General features: G+C 45.7%; 1 protein-coding gene across 18 annotated transcripts in view; it reads right to left on the bottom strand.

Moving 5' to 3' along the window:
• Positions 1–17,002, bottom strand: part of MTUS2 (microtubule associated scaffold protein 2) — a 575,555-nt gene that overhangs the window by 14,433 nt on the left and 544,120 nt on the right. For 11 of the 18 annotated variants that reach the window (XM_025996724.2, XM_072719894.1, XM_025996726.2 and 8 more), the window contains 2 exons: positions 8,328–8,542; positions 951–1,056 (listed from right to left, as the gene is read on the bottom strand). In XM_025996724.2, the coding sequence (XP_025852509.2) occupies positions 951–1,056; positions 8,328–8,542 (321 nt within the window). The remainder of the gene's footprint in view (positions 1–950; positions 1,057–8,327; positions 8,543–17,002) is intronic. The other 7 variants (XM_072719901.1, XM_072719900.1, XM_025996727.2 and 4 more) reach the window with 1 other exon arrangement.

The following is a 17,002-nucleotide window of genomic DNA, read 5'->3' as shown; positions in this document are numbered from 1 at the left end:
GTCATGCCTTGTGCTCCTCATGGAGTCTGCTTGAGATTCTCTCTCCCACCCCCTCTGACTCCCACTCATGCTCTCTCTAAAATAAATACAACTTTTTAAAAAAACTTCTTATGGTATCTTTCAAATTATTAAAATTTATTAATCTATTAAATTTAATTGCTTTAAATACACTTTAACAACCAGTTAACTAGGGGAAAAAGTGAGGTGGGGAGAGAAATTGAAAACTAAAATATATATACCAATGTAATGCATTTACATGTCAAAAGTGTAAAAAAGCTTTTTTCACAAGGTAAAAATCTTAGTAATACTAAATGTTGTCACTTTTATTATGACCCACAAACAGCTCTATGTATTGAAAGATAATCCAAAGTTACAAAAATATGTAAAAAGAAAGATTTGGAGCTCCGCTTAGCCCACGGGGAATGTGCTGAGTATGAGGTGTGGAGACCCAGGTCCAATTGGACGCTGCTGTGGCCCTGAGCACACCACAGATGTGGGGAAAGTGCATCTACATGGGGGTCACCATTTATTTTAAAATGCTAGAAGACAAGGTAAAATCCAGGATTTCCAGGTCTACTTTGGAGTAATGGTTCTCCGGCTTTGAGACCCATCAGAGTGACCTCAGGAACTCTGAACAATTGTGATGCGCAGAAGGAACCCCAGAGCAGCTACATGGGAATGCCACGTGGGATCTGGCCCCAATCCCCTGGCACAGCTCCCCGGCATTCTCATCTCTGGGCAAGTGTGAGGGTAAATGCTTCCGAGGGAAGGAGCAGTTACCTGGATGGATCCTGGATTTTTAGATCTTTCCATAGGAAGCAACAAAAAAGACACACCAGGAAGGAGAGGAAGGGAAAACAGGAAAAGGGGCAAGAGAGGAAGGACGGCCGCAAAGGTTTGGCTCACACAGCCCACCCCGCATGGCCATACACATTGAGGCTGGTAGCTACCTTGGACTTTGTGGTGGTGGTCATCCTGCAGGATTGCGATGGCTACCGTGTGGTTATTTTCCATCTCTAGGAGAGTAGCCTCATGGCTGGCTGTGAGATCTTCTACCTGAAGGAGGCCACAGCTATGGTTACACACTGAGCGGGGGAATGGGTTGCAGTAGTGTCTTCGTTGCTTGTAGAGCATGGGTGGAATTCAACCAGTAGAAAGGTCTGTGGCGCAAATGTCGAGGACAAGTCATTCTGCTGAGATGACAGCCATCTCGGCCTTGCACCAAGGCAGGAGAACCAGGATTTGGTGGTGATTGGCAGCCCCCGAGTTGGGGGGAGGTCACAGGGAAGTCACTGCCTCAGCCCCACTGTCAGTAGGAGAATGGCGGTTCCCCACGGGGGCCAGCTGCCTGAGCCACCTATCACTGCCCAGGGCCTGGCTTCTGGCAAGGTCCTCTTCCCACTCCCATTCTTTCCCCTGCACCAATCACTGAGACTATGGTGGATAAGGAAAAGAAGACGGCCCTCTACTGTACTGTCCATTCTCTGTTGCCCAGTAGCAGGTGGGAGTATCAGTACACAAGATAAATGGAAGGAACTCACCTTTATTAAGCCACCTGCTATTGGTTCCTGTACTTAACTCTCACAGGAACATCACAAAGTACTTTATGCCCATTTTACAGACAAGGAGACCGAGGATCAAAGAGGTTTGAAATGTTTGGCAAGGGCTTGTAAATGGCAAAGCTGGCGGTTGGCCTAGGTCTGTCTAACTCTACAGGTGGAACTCTCTCAAACACACCATTGTTGTCTGTTGCAGTGAGATTGCAACCGATGCCTCAGGATGCTCTCACCAGCGCCAGGGCAGGTTGGCAGATCTGTGTGTGCTCAGACCACCTGCTTCAGCATAACCTTGACCTCCAGGTTGCAATTTGGACTTCCTGGCCCGGCAACATAGAGCTACTTGTGTTTCTCTGGCTGAAGGCACATTTTCAGAATGTAATCACAGGTAGTATAGCTAGTCCAGGATTTTGTCACCCTTCCTGGTCTCTGCAAACTGCCCCACCTCCCACTATGTTTCCCGTTTTTATTGTTGTGGCTGCTGCTTCAACTTCAAATGTATTTGGGAGTAATTTCAAAAACCCACCTCTCCCCATAATAACCAATAAGAACAGTGTTTTTCCAAATTCTTTGTCAATGAACCATTGTTAAAAAATGCCACGGTACCTTGTGTTGTGTGTGGGCGCATGTGCACACACAGAACCCAGTTCCACAAAGCTACACTTTCCCTTCCTCCTTGCAATAATCTGGTTTTAAAATTTCATCTTACTTTGTTTTTCAAAATGCCAGTTACAAACCACTAAATTTATTTCATAACCTACTAGTGTGTCAAAATCTGGCATTTGAAAAACACTGAACCAGGAAATGGGCCCGGGTCCTGGAGCTCTTTGATGGACCAGGTAAAAACATTTTGCTTCTAGCAGGTAATATTCAGCTGTCTCTTACTAGAGTCCCTCCCTTTTCTGAGGATAATTCACAGGCTGACTTTTGATTTGAAGGGAGGAATGGTTCTCCACAAGAGAGGAAGCCCACTTGTAAAGTGGATGCATCAGAGTCTTTTTATTTTAAAATGGGATGGATTCCCATCCTGGATACTATAATTGCATAGGAGAATCTGTCTGTCTCATGGAAAATGAGAACTTCATACACTAAAAAAAGAAATATCACTGGCAAAACCAACAATGAGCTCCACAGTGGTAGGAAAGCTGCATGATCATATGCAAATGGACATGGTATGCAATGATTCACTTTTATTTACTGGTCATTCTTGATTAAACAGTATTTTATTTAAGGCTCAGAGCTATGAATGCACTCAGCAGAAAGGCTGATTACCACAGTATTTAATTGTCCAATTCCTGTTCATATGAGGTTTTTATGGCATCTTCGTCCAGAGCCTGTTAGTCTCTTGGAAAAATAAATCACTGACTTTAAAAAAATGGAAATATATTTTCTTTCTGCTTTATTACTGATGTCATTTGAGCCCATAGCACGGTGTAGAAACAAGTACCCACACATTATTTGGAGTTATGTTACCCAGTTCAGTTTAATAAAGAAAAATCTTTCATCAATCCTCGGTATGATTCTAATTTATTGGGCTCTGACATAAATTGCCATGAGTGGTTTCAGGAAAGACAGATGAATGGAAGGGCTAGGTTCCAGAAGAGTCCTGCATGTTCCTGGAGGTGGTTGGCAATGCTACATTATGTTTGTGGCTAAATATATGCCCTTCTGGTTTGATGGAAGGTGGGTCTTTGACTTGGTAGTGATAAAATGCTGCCTCCAATATGTTAAGGGCGATGTACAGGCACGATTTATCTGTTACAGCCTCTCAGAGGTGCTTTTATGAATGAAATACGAAGTCCCTCACTCTGAAAGGCCATATGCCAAGAGTGGAATGCCCAGTATGTTTTGAAGGAAAGCAGTAAGAGCCAATGAATCTAAATTTGGGTACAATAATCCTTACTCTTCAGTAATTTCAGTAATTTCTATACGCTTTTGTGGTTTTTAAAGAATACATTGTTGGGTCTGTCCACTCTTGGCATCCTCTTTCTTGTCATGATATTAATCCCCGCAACACTTTCCATGGCTTCTGGCTTCCTTCTGGAGCATGGGCTCACACTCTGAAGCAGCCAGTAAGGGCTCTCTGCCTTCAGAAGGCATGTGAGGGGATTCAGATAAGTTGAGCTAGGAAAAACACAAGGTCATTTTATGCACAGATCACGCAAACAGAGGCAAAAGGCACTAAACTATATTAGGCCACAGCAGACTTATGCGGGGTGAAGCATCCTTCTTTTCCTTTGAGAAGCCTGGGTAGGGCCCCCTTAAATCACTGTTGGCCCACTCTTGTCCCTCCTCCAGGCAGAGGGAGCTGTGGGCTGTGCCACAGAGGAGTCTATCAACTCATAGACTAGTCCTGGTCAAGCAGAGGCAGCTATTCCCTGTGGCAGGCTCCACTCCCATGGCTGCTTGCTGTACAGCTGTGCTGAATTACAGCAGAGCAAAGCCTTGGAAAAACCACTCTCCGATGGGTAAGAAATACAGTAGTGGGGCCTCCCTCATTTAGCCACTTGCAAAATGCAGTTGTCTGAGGCTTTGGCAATTCACTTAGAGAAAGCTTACCTTTAGAACGAAAAAGCCTGAGCTTTGTATTGTCTCGGTTTCACTCATTAAACCCAAACCAAATTAAACTCCCATTTACCACCACTCCAGACACTGTATTCAGATCTGATAAGACAGAGGGAGCCCGCCCATGTTTACTCTCTCCAGGGCTCTCTTAATGTTCCTTTCTAGATAAGGAGGAGACCCCCCCCCCCCTTCCCTTCCCTCCCTGGTACAATACCCTGGGCGATGATTCAGAGCAGGCAGCGAGCCGTGCCAGAGTCCCCAGTCCAACTTCATTGAGTCCCCGGGGTGTGCCTCTGTCCCCTCTACAGCCCAGCACGTGGCAGCTGTTCACAGAAAGCCCCATCTTCCCTGTAGCGCCTCCCCCCAGCGTGTGGGGGCTCTGGTGCTGGAAGACTGCGGGCTCCTGGGGACCTCATTCTATTTGATTAGCGAGAGTGGAGTTTCTGCTGCTGGCGGCTGAATGCCTGCCACGTGGGACCAAAGAGGCCTAATGCAAGATGATGGACAAAGTGGCCTCTGTACATTCTGATTAAGCGTGGGGATTTTGAGACTGCCAGCTGGTCTAAAAGGATGATGTCTTCAGGAAAGGGTAGAAAGTATGTCCTGGATATGAGACAAAGCTGGTGGAAATTCCAAAGGACCAACACGGCTGCTCGAGAAGGGCTCCGTTCAGACTTTATTGAGGGGAATCCACAAAGCACCTAGGAACCAGTGACTTCAGGGCCAGGTCAGGGAGTAAGACCAACTGCCAAAGCATCTTGGAGCACCTGGGTCAAAGGTCACAAGTCTGACCATTGAATATGAGGCTGTGTGGCTAGCTTTCCTTGGGGAACAGCCACGGCAGCCCAGAAGGGAGGGCTGCAAGCTGGACAGAGAAGGGACCAGGCTTGGGGCTAACAGGGAAAAGCATGTGTGTTTACAGTGCAAATCTGTCTTGTGTGCTTCAAGAAAGGGAATCTCTGGGAATCTGGCTTCTGGGAATGTGCAGCTAGCCATAGAATGAGAGCTGATTTTAACGAAACACCTTTTTAGTCATATTTCTCAAATAAAAGTCCTACCGTATCTTGGAGGTCACTGAGAGAAAGCCAAGGGGCAAGACCATGCCCCCTGGCTTATGCCCCTAACCACAGACTGCAGGACAGGGCCCTGGCCATCCACGACACCTGCAGTACTGGGTCCTGGGGAACCAGTACAGACCACTGGTGCCAGGCCCCCAATCAGCAATTCTGATTTAATTCATGTGGGGGTAAAGACTAGGAGGGGTGCTTTGTCAGTTCTCCCAAGTGATTCCCATGTGTAGGCAGAGAGAGGTGTTTTCCCCTCCACATGAGCGTATGGCTAGATTTGTCCTCCGGGAGATCCTGCGGTGAACTCACAGGTCAGCCTGCCTTAGCAAGGAGTTCCCAAGTTGAGTAAAGCACCCCTTCCTGCCCCCAAATCTTGCACATCAAAACTGTTGCCACCTCTCCATTGCCAGCCATGGGGCATGAAGATAAGCCAGACTGGTTAACTTGATTTTTAAGGCTCCAGGAGCACAGAAATGCTGCTATCTGTGGAGTTAGCATTGCCAAGTGCAATTGTCCCTGGAAATAAAGACCCATTGAGTGTGGAGATTACCCCGCATGAGTAACAGACACCACAGACCATCCAAATCTCCCTGGCGGTCATGCATTTGAGTCGTCTCCTGCACTAAACCAATGGGCATTTATTCTGTCTGGAAATTGGAATACTGGACTGATGTGCATTTCATCTTCTTCCCCTCTGCCTGCATGCTCTCTGGTGGAGAAGAGGAGGGTCAGGATAGCAGCAGAATTGGGGACCCAAACAATTCATAGATTTGAATCACCACCTCCCCAAACCAATGGGTTTCCATAGGTAAGGCTTACCCACACATAAAGTCTTCAGAAGCTATTTTCATCATAAAGCTTTCCCTTCTCCTTATAGCTGGAAGTAATCTAAATTCCTAAACATGTTCTCTATACTTCTCACCCAGTATTACAGTTTCTTGGGTACTTGTCTCAGAATTTACTCTGATCTCTTACCTGAGGCAAGGACACAAGCAAGTCCACACATTATATATATTGGTATCTCTCCCAGCAGCCTGCCATAATGCCTTGTGTGCAGTGGCATTCGCTAAATATTCTTCACATAGATGAATGAATAAATGAATCACTAGCTATTATGAAGGATTGAGAAGAACAGAACTCAGAGCCTTCCTAAGACAGAGCACTTCTTAAATATACATGGGTGGTTTATTTAACTCACTCTCAAGTGGAAAGGTCAGGGCCTTCTTTCTTTCCAATCCCTCCCAGTATAAAATTTCTACAAGGCTGTGCCCCTGCTCAGAGTCCAGGTGAGAGCACATCTCCCAGCACATGTGCCTGCACCAGCAAAGCTCAGTGAGACCCCAGGTTGTGCTCCACTAGTGGATGGGCTCCACTCTGCTGTGGCTTCAGCTCTCAGGTTTCCATACACTGAACCCTGACATGAGCCTTTGCTCAGAGGGCTCCCTTAAAGTACCTTCTCTTGCTGGTGACCATCTCCCTGCTTCTTGGCATCTCAACCAACCCAGAACTTCAGACCAGAAATCTGTTAGTGAATATGGGGGGGAAACACATTCTGTGAAAGACTGGGAATGAACGGCCCAGGGATACAGAGGCACAGAACAAACTAGTCCCTGCATGCCCTTGCAGCAAGCACAAGTGTCTACTCATGGGAGCTCTGCTCTGCAAGCTTAGGAGCCGAGATGCTGGGGCTCAGTTTCTAATCTTAGCAGCAGCAGGTAACTCTAGCTGCCAGCTATTCCGTTTCCTGGTCTCGAGGTCTAAAGTACCTCAAGCAGGCAGGTGTGTCTGGTTTCCGCAGGACTCTAGAAAAGGAGAACGCTGCCCCAAGAAGCTGAATAAAGTGCTGTCAAATAGGAGATTGTAAACGACAACAATAGTACTTATTATTGCTCTGAAATGACTCTTGTGCCTCCGGTGTTCCCAAGCCTCTGGGGACTGCCATCCAGGACATTTCTCTGGAAGCAGTCTGAGGAGAGTAGCTCAAAAACTCATGATAATGAAGGGCCACTGGGCCCGCGCCTGAGAGTTTAAGAGCGCTCTTCCCAAATGCCAGTTTATTTTAGGGCTGTCACAAGTGGAGAACGTCAGATAACATACCTGTTAGAAGGTGGGCATTAGGGCATCAGAGCCTTAGGGGCTTCCAAAGAGGAGCGGAGACAGGAGCAAAGCTAGCTCTCACGGCAGCGGCAGTGCAGCTGGCCGGCTGTCTCCGTGCACAGGACAGGAGGGGCAGCCGGCTTGGGGGCAGCAGGGCCGGGGAACGTCTCCAGTCATGCCAGAGTGCACTGCCCTCTACTAAGGCTGCTGGGCGGAGGTGAACCAGTGAAATTGCTTCCTCCTTCAGCAGATGCATGCCGAGAGCAGGCACGGTCAGGCACCAGACACTCAGACCTGGCAGACCGTTCTAACTTCGTGCCGGGCAGCACAGACTCGAGCCAGACCGGGTTCCACCCTGGTTTTTCCATGCCCAGCTCTGTGAGTCCTGGCAGGTTATTTAACCTCTGGGTCTTGGTTTTCTTACTCGTAAGATGGGGGCATTAACGATACTCACCTCGTAGGGCTGTTGAGAAGATTAGACGAGTTAGTATATGTAGAGAGTTAAGAGCAGTCCCCGGTGCATCACAAGTGCTAGGAGCGTTTGCTTATTAGCATCACTACCCTTGTGGGGTTTGCAGATGATCAACAGGGGACCTGAGTAGAATTTGTAGTTTGTTCAACAGTGATAAGTGACTAGAGCAGGGAGGGGACAGGAAGAGTGTATGTGGTGGGGGAGGGGTTGTAATTTTAGATAAAGAAAGGCTTCACTGAGAAATTGACTTTGGAGAAAAGTCTGGATTAGAGGGAAAAAAGGAGCCATGGGATGTCTAGAGGGAGAGCATTCCAGGCAGAGGGCACAGCAAATGCAAAAGTCCCCAGGTGGCAGCGTGCCTGGGAAGAAGTGAGAGGGAAGCCAGGGTGGCTGGGGGGTGGGGTGGGGGGGACGAAGAGAGGGGACAGCAGGAAGAAATGAGGTCGGAGAGTGAACTTTACAGAAGCTCACCTACCTAGCGGGGCTTCTTGCTAAAGCAGCGCCGGCTCCCCTCCACCTTGCACCTGTGTGTCCCAACAGCAGACACAGAACCCAGAGCTGGAGACTGACCTGCTCCTGGTGCTGACACCTGATCCGCAGCAGCTGGGCGTGATGCTCCTCCTGCAGGTGCACCATCTCGGCCTCAAACTGCAGCTGCAGCCTCTCCTCCAGGTCCTGGAGCTCCGCCTGCTGCTGCCAGGCCAGCTTCCGCACCTCCTCCTCAAACCGCCTCTCCACGTCCTCCTTCTCCTTTTGTAGTTTCTCACACTTGGCCGTATTGAAGGCTGGAGGGGAGGGGGAGAATAACATCTCTGTAAAAGTTGGTTATGAGGCCCTGAAAGCTTTGAACCCGAGTGTCTTTAATCCCCACCGGTAGTTCACCGAGATTAATGTGATAACCAGGGCAAGATTCTCTTACTCTTACTTCTGCAGAGCTTCGCAGTTTGCAAAGCGCTTTGCTTTCTACAGCATTCGATCCTAACAACAGACCCTGGGTGTCGAGGTCGAACCTGAGCCCCAGGGAGCGCCCGTGACTTGCCCAAGGTCCTTCGGTGCACGGAGAAAGTTGTGAAGGCAAATATGGGCTTTCCGACTGCAAGCCCTGTGTTCCTATACCAGGACAGGGTTTCTCAGAGTCCACGGACCACAGCCATCAAAATATTGGGCATTTATTAAACATGCATGATCTTAGGGACACCTTGAATGGGTTAGAGGCCCTGGGGCAGGAACTCAGGATGTACTTTTCACAAGTCCACAGTGATGGGCACCCGGATGGCTCAGTCAGTTAAGTGCCTGCCTTCGGCTCAGGTCATGGTCCCAGCATCCTAGGATCAGCAGGGAGTCAGCTTCTCCCTTCCCCTCTCCCTACTGCTCCCTCTGCTCCTATGTGCTCTCTCTCTAAAATAAATGAAATCTTAAAAAAGAAGAAGAAGAAGAAGAAGAAGAAGAAGAAGAAGAAGAAGAAGAAGAAGAAGCAAGTTCCACAGTGACTCCTATGCCCGTCAAGGTTTGGGACCTGGGCGTACCTGGAGGCTGGAGACAGGATGGGAAGGGGTGGGGATGGGCATGGGGGAGGGAGGGCAAGGACACTGAAGGTTGTTCCCTCTGGGCTGAAATGCCGGATGAACTATCTCAGAGAAAGTGCAGGGGTGATGGAACTTCACTAACAACCATTCTTGTCCACCAGAAGGGCTGACCACTCAATCCCCCTTTGCCACAGGTGTGCCACCTTCACAGCACTGGTGTTTCCTGTGGCGCTGGCAGGGGATGGGGGCCATGGCACAGCCTGCTGCCCCCACCGCTGCTCCGCTTAGCATTTATGCCTCCCTTGGGCTGCAGGTGGGAGTGATGCTTCCATTTTAAAGATCGCTGCCTCAACGGCAAACTGCCCTAAAAAGGAGAACACCTTGACAACGGACTATGTTTAGGTCAAGGGGATTGCGTATACCCAGCACACATGCAGAAAGGGGCACCCACACACCATGTCCATTCCACAAAGACTGGGTGCCACTGCACCCTCCGCTCTGCGCTACAAGCCGGGGACACGTTGTCATGTGCTTTATACTTGAGTGAGCAGGTACAAGTGCTGATTAAGTGAGATCTACTCCTTAGCAGGGGGTTGGCCATGATCAGAAATACACACCCAAGGTAAGTTAGACGGCATCTGAAACACCCTGTAACCAGAAGTCCCACCTGAAACAGGCAGCTAATTTGGGGGCTTCTTTGTCACATTCAGCTGTAAAAAAAAGTTCTGTAATTAGCATCGGAATGTTTAAGAACATCTTTCCCCTGGTAAAATGAGTGGTGGACTGGCTGGATACCACACAGGCACACCGCCCTGCGTGAGGAGTGTGTAAGAATCCGGCCAGCCCAGCAGCCTCATAGCGACCCCGGTGGCCTTCCTGTTCCAGGGCTTTAACTTTCCCGTGTCCCCACTATCTGATGGAGGATTCTGATGCCCAGTCTGGGGAAGCTGTTTGCAGGATCTGCCCAGGTAATCAGGGCGTGCACCTGGTGGGACGGTGGGCGCTGTCCTCTCCAGGTGCGGGCAATAAGAGGATGTACCGTCTTAGAGAATTTATTATTATTGTTTTTAAAAGCAACAAACTTTGAAAGCCTTCCGCTTTTTACTGTTACCTTGTACTAGCAACTCTGAAAAATGTTAGTGAAAAATAATCCTCCTCCAAAAAGTCTTTTGTTGGCCTAAGTTCTAGGCAATTGCTACAATTACTGTTGAGGTTTTAACACGTAATTTTTTTTTATGATAGTCACAGAGAGAGAGAGAGAGAGAGAGAGAGAGAGAGAGAGGCAGAGACATAGGCAGAGGGAGAAGCAGGCTCCATGCACCGGGAGCCCGACGTGGGATTCGATCCTGGGTCTCCAGGATCACGCCCTGGACCAAAGGCAGGCGCCAAACCCCTGCGCCACCCAGGGATCCCCTAACACGCAATTTTTGTATTTAAAAAAAAATCACAGGTAAAACTTGAAAGCACAGTACAAATTACTGTATGAATGACATTTTCCTCCTGAACCATTTGAGAATAAGACGTTGACCTGTTGTCCCACTAACCCTGAATTCCTTAGTGTATATTCCCTACAAACAAGGACATTCTCCTACATAACCACAATACTAAAATCAGGACATCAACACTGATCCAATAGTGCCACCCAATGCTCAGACCCATTTAAATCTCACCAACTGTTCCAGTAATATCCTTTCTAGAAAAAGGGCCCCATTCTGAATCACGAGTTGCATTTAGCTCTATAGTCTCCTTACTCTCCCTCAGCCTTGGACACTCCTTGGTCTATTCTTGACTTTCGGACATTGACACTTTTAAAGATGAAAGGCCAGTTATTTTGTACAATGTCTCTCAATCTGGTTTGTCTGGTGATTTCTCGTTACTAGATTCAGGTCACGCGTGTTTGCAGAAATATCACAGAAGCGGCACTGCACTCTCATTTGAATATTAATAAATAAAAATGAAATTTCTTTTTAAATTGTTTACATAGTGAGTCAGGAAAATAATGCTTATTACTGATTATCTCAAGGTTATACGGGAAGTGATTTCTTGGTACAGAGGAGGCAGTGCTACAAATGGTCCATCTAGGGTGTCCGATGTGCCAGGTATACCCTTAAATATTGTCACATCTGCTGTGAGTAAATCTTTTAGGTGAGGTTTACCTAAGGGACAGATTGCTGGGGGTGGACTGGGCTGACCACCATAGGTAGGAAGATGGCTTTTGCTTGCTTGCTGGCACTCAGTCTGAAGCTTTCTGGTGCCTGGTAGTGAGGTTGTGGTGGGAAAGATTGAGTCCTCTCTTACCTCTGGTCACTGGAGGCCACAGTTCCTATAAAAAAGACCTGATGGTACCTAATGGCCAAAGGGGCTTAGGCCTGGTAGCAGCAGTGGGGAAACGCTTGCTCCCAGAAGTTCTGGCTCACTGGCTTTAGCATAGCTCTGGCTTTTCCCAAAGACCCTGCAGCCAGGGAAAGTTATTAGGGGTTTTGCCAGGGGATTTAGCTGGTGAGGAAAGCTATTAGGATCCATAAGCCAGGTAAGAGGTATATTTATAAAGACAGGTTTATCCTGGGGTGACTGGATTACATTTAATTTTTAAAAGATTTTATTTATTTATTTGAGAGAGAAAGAGCACAAGTGGAGGGGAGGGGCAGAGGGAGAGGGAGAAGCAGACTCCTCACTCAGCAGGAAGCCTGATGCAGGGGCTCGATCCCAGCACCCAGTGATCATGACCTGAGCCAAAGGTAGAAGTGGCTGAGCCACCCAGGTGCCCCCTGGTGTGACTGGATTTTAACAGCACAGAACAGAGACCATGGAATGTCCATTTAAAAAATAGTGGTTGATGGATTGAGACAAAGCGAGGCAAAGAGGGGGCCTGGGTGGCTCAGTTGGTTCAGCAACCGGCTCTTGATTTCGGCCAAGGTCATGATCTCAGGGTTGTGAGATTGAGTCCCACATCATGCTCATCATGCTCATCATGCTCTGTGCTCAGCCCAGGGTCTGCTTGAGTTTCTCTCCCTCTGCCCCTCCTTCGCCTTGTGCACTCTCTCTCTAAAATAAATACATGAATGAATCTTTTTTAAAAATTGAGGCAAAATAGAAGAGCAATGATTTTACCCACAGGAAGAAGGACAGGAGTCATCCTACAGAAACAACTTGGGCACCACTAGCTGATGAGGATATGCAGGTAATGAGCCCCAGCTGGGTTACTGGGTGCTTGAGGCCTCTTCGGAGGATGTTTTTGTTTCTGAAATTTGGGCAGGCTAACTTGATAGTGGTCTTTGCCCCATGTATCCTGCACCAGTGGATGGGGTCAAAGCAGTGACAATATATTTACTTTTCTTTAAAGTGGGTCTATAAAGCTGTGCACAGACAGGTGACACAAAGGGCCAAAAAATCGTGATGCTCAGCACCATTCATGATTAAGTAACATGCACACTGAAGTAAGAAACAGATTTTCATCTATAAGGCTGATAAAGATCAAACAGTCTGATTACACAGGAAAGGTATGAGGAAAGTGGCATCCGATGGACCATTCACTGGACTATGATAGATAAGCTGCTTTGGAAGGCAAGAATATCTTTCAACATTGACATGAGAAGGATGGGAGCATTTAGGGCAACAGCAAAAGAGCATGGGTTTTTTTAGGGGGGGGTGAGGAAAATGTTCTAAATTGATTGTGGTGACAGTTGCACAGCTCTGGATATACTAAAAACCACTGAATTGAAATTTTAAATGATGAACTATAAGGTATGTGAATTCTATCTCAATAAAATTTTGACAAAAAAAGGAAACTTAAAAAAAAACATTACAGGCAAAATGCCTCAGAGGATAAATGTAGGTGTTTTTTTTAGAAGGAAAGGTCATACTCTGATTTGAAAACTGTGTAACAATGATGAGGATATATGCTAGTAAAATAAAACAGAAATGCAAAGCCCACACTACGCTGTCTTACACGCACACACACACACGGATATACGTGGAATATGACAGGGTGTAACCATTCTTACTGCCTCTTGCCTAGAGGTAAATGGAGTATAAAAAGCTCAAATGAAAATAATAAAGCATGCTAATCATGTATTTAAGTTTTGATACATGCTATTTTGTATGGGGAGATTTTTATTTATTATATAGTCTTATCAGTGTCGTTAGTTCCAGAAAATCAAGGAAGTAAGTTGACTCTACAGAGCACGTAGATGGAATGAAACAGGTAAAAAGGTAAAGAAACGAATGGAAACAACTCAGTTACAATGGACAAAAAAAATGACATGATGCATGTCTTTGAGCCAACAATTTCACAAGCACACAAAGTGGATCTCGGGCGACTACTACAGCATGATTTACCTTGAAAAAGTAGTGTCGGCTAGCTAAATAAATGATAAATCCAATATACATACAGGACAAGTCCTATATACATTGCAGTATAGGTAGCCAGTAAAAAATAAGGAAAACTTTTTTGTGTCATCGTGGAATGATACCTGTAACATATCAGTAAACAAAAAAAGGCTCGATGCAGAAACAGTGTGATGGTGTAATCCTGCTTGTCATGAAAATGTATCTGTATTTCCATTTCTTGCCCCTCAGGAAGTTGTGTGCTTAATTACAGGACTCACTGCCCAATGAATACCTGTAACAGTATGCATTTAATTTAAAAACCTATTATTTGTTTGCATATTTTAAAAGTTTAAAAGTACATTAAACAGTTACTATTATAATTAAGGAGGATAATTGGAGGAGGGTTTGAAAAGATTATGGTATCCAGGTCAGAATTAACAAGGCTATCTTTTCACCTTATTTATTTTATTTTTTTTAAATTAATTTTTATTGGTGTTCAATTTACCAACATACAGAAAAACACCCAGTGCTCATCCCGTCAAGTGTCCACCTCAGTGCCCGTCACCCATCCCCCTCCAACACCCGCCCTCCTCCCCTTCCACCACCCCTAGTTCGTTTCCCCGAGTTAGGAGTCTTTATGTTCTGTCTCCCTTCCTGATATTTCCCAACATTTCTTTTCCCTTCCTTTATATTCCCTTTCACTATTATTCATATTCCCCAAATGAATGAGAACATACACTGTTTGTCCTTCTCCGATTGACTTATTTCACTCAGCATAATACCCTCCAGTTCCATCCACGTTGAAGCAAATGGTGGGTGTTTGTCGTTTCTAATGGCTGAGTAATATTCCATTGTACACATAAACCACATCTTCTTTATCCATTCATCTTTCGATGGACACCGAGGCTCCTTCCACAGTTTGGCTATTGTGGCCATTGCTGATAGAAACATTGGGGTGCAGGTGTCCCGGCGTTTCATTGCATCTGAATCTTTGGGGTAAATCCCCAACAGTGCAATTGCTGGGTCGTAGGGCAGGTCTATTTTTAACTCTTTGAGGAACCTCCACACAGTTTTCCAGAGTGGCTGCACCAGTTCACATTCCCACCAACAGTGCAAGAGGGTTCCCTTTTCTCCGCATCCTCTCCAACATTTGTTGTTTCCTGCCTTGTTAATATTCCCCATTCTCACTGGTGTGAGGTAGTATCTCATTGTGGTTTTGATTTGTATTTCCCTGATGGCAAGTGATGCAGAGCATTTTCTCATGTGCATGTTGGCCATGTCCATGTCTTCCTCTGTGAGATTTCTCTTCATGTCTTTTGCCCATTTCATGATTGGATTGTTTGTTTCTTTTCACCTTATTTATTTTAGTGGCAGGATGATTCGTGGGCCTGGTGATCTATCTGGGGGGCTCAGACACAACTGGTTTCATCCCAGAGCTGTCCCTAAACTGCACCATTATCTTAAATAAATCATGAGCTGTGAAGGACTCAGTTTTGATGTCTATAAAGTGGCACAGTAATGATTGTTTTTCACATACAGCTCCAATCCCCAAATTTCCAGTTGCTATTAGGTACAAGCAAGGTGACACTTACATTCTTTGCATGCCTGTACACCGTAAGCCCTGTGCCTGCAGAAGATATTAGATAGGAAGAGAAGCTGGGGCCCCAAAGAGCGCAACTCCAATAACAGAGTCCGTAAGAAGTAAATATCCTTTTTCTCCTGGTAAATCTTCAAAAATGTATCTATTTGGGCATTTTGCAGACAGAGATTAACACAGGCTAATACAGTAGCCTTATACATCTGCAGTCTTACTTTCATTCATTCTTTATTTCTATTCGCGTGAAAGCATTTGGTACTTTATAATAAGAGGCAAACACCATAGTAATAAATCCTTAGAACCCAGGAAGCTGAGAAAATAATTTCAAAAATAACAAGATTTTGACTGAAAGAAAATCAAACAAGAATATATAACATTTGTAATGCATAAGCACAAATTCAAAAAGCAAAAGCAGGATCAGAATCTGTTGTGCAGTTTTGAATAACTGAACGTATGTGTGTACGTATCTAAGAACATATATAGTGGTGTGTGTGTACATATACACTATAATACTATATAATATTATTAAAGCTGCATTTAGCACATCCTCAGATATACATAATACAAGGATAATAATCTATTAGCTTATGAGTGTGACAGCTTATGAAGATGTAGTGATCCTTGGGACACTGGCAGAGTAAAACTACCATGGCACCCTTTGTAAAACAGGTACCGTTTTAACCACAGTTCACAAATCAATGGAGAGGGGGAGAATTCAGTGAGTAAGATCAATTTTCCTTAAACAATTGCCCTCAAATGTCTTTTGGATAGTTACAACTTTGTATTGGTTTGCCAAAGAGGTAGCAAAGATGGGTAATTACAGCACTAGCTCTGTAGCTCATGACAAAATAATAATATTATATTGCCTTTTGCATCATAGGGAGTGCTTTAGCACTTCAGATGATGTGACAGGGAGAAGGTGCCCACGTGTAAAAGTCCAGAGGAGAGGGGCCTCAGAAGAAACCAACTCTGCTAATACCTTCCAGCCTCCAGAACTGTGAGAAAATGGATTTCTGTTATTTGAGCCACCCCCCACCCCACCCTCACTCACCCCACCGTCCTCAGTGCTTGGTAACTGCAGCCCTAGAAAACTAATGTAGCCACCATCCTTACATACAGATGGAGGGAGATCCCACAGTTACATAGAGGATTAAGTTGTTTCTTTGGGAGGTAGGGGGGTGGGTAGTTAAACAGACAATAACCTTCAAGGAAAAATATTAAAAATTACCCATAAGCTCACTACACAAAAAAGATGAAATTCTCAATTGCACAATCCCTTCATAGCTGTTGCAGCGGTGTGAATTCTTAATATTCTATTAGGAATTTTCCATGTCTTGATGATAACGTTTTAACGGCTACCTTGGATGCTCATGTTGATATACCAGAATTTATACACCCGCAGTGCTGGAAATTTGGTCCATATTACTCATATATTATTTTGCTTTTTCATTAGGATAAATCCTCAGGGGTGGAATTACATAGGGTTAAAAATTATGAGCATCTTTATGCCGTGAAGTTTTGTTTTTGTCTTGTTTTTGATGGCAGTGACAAACCAGTGCCCACTAGAGGGGGCTGTAATGCCTGAAAAAATGCCCTCTGGTGGAGAAATCCTTTGTCTACACTTGTCAGATCACAGCAACATTAGGGAGGCAAACTGGGTCGTTGGCAAACATGCTGCCTGGGTTCTGGCCACACTGTCCTTCACAGCCCTATCTTCAGTTTCTCTTTAAGACTTTCCTTTTGATGAAAATGTCAAGGAGAGATAAAAGGAGGAAGGAAATGGAACATGAAAA

Source organism: Vulpes vulpes, chromosome 9 (assembly GCF_048418805.1).
Source record: "Vulpes vulpes isolate BD-2025 chromosome 9, VulVul3, whole genome shotgun sequence".
Lineage (NCBI taxonomy): Eukaryota > Metazoa > Chordata > Mammalia > Carnivora > Canidae > Vulpes > Vulpes vulpes.
The sequence above is the reverse complement of the archived record's forward strand: the minus strand, read 5'-3'. Positions and strand labels throughout refer to the sequence as shown.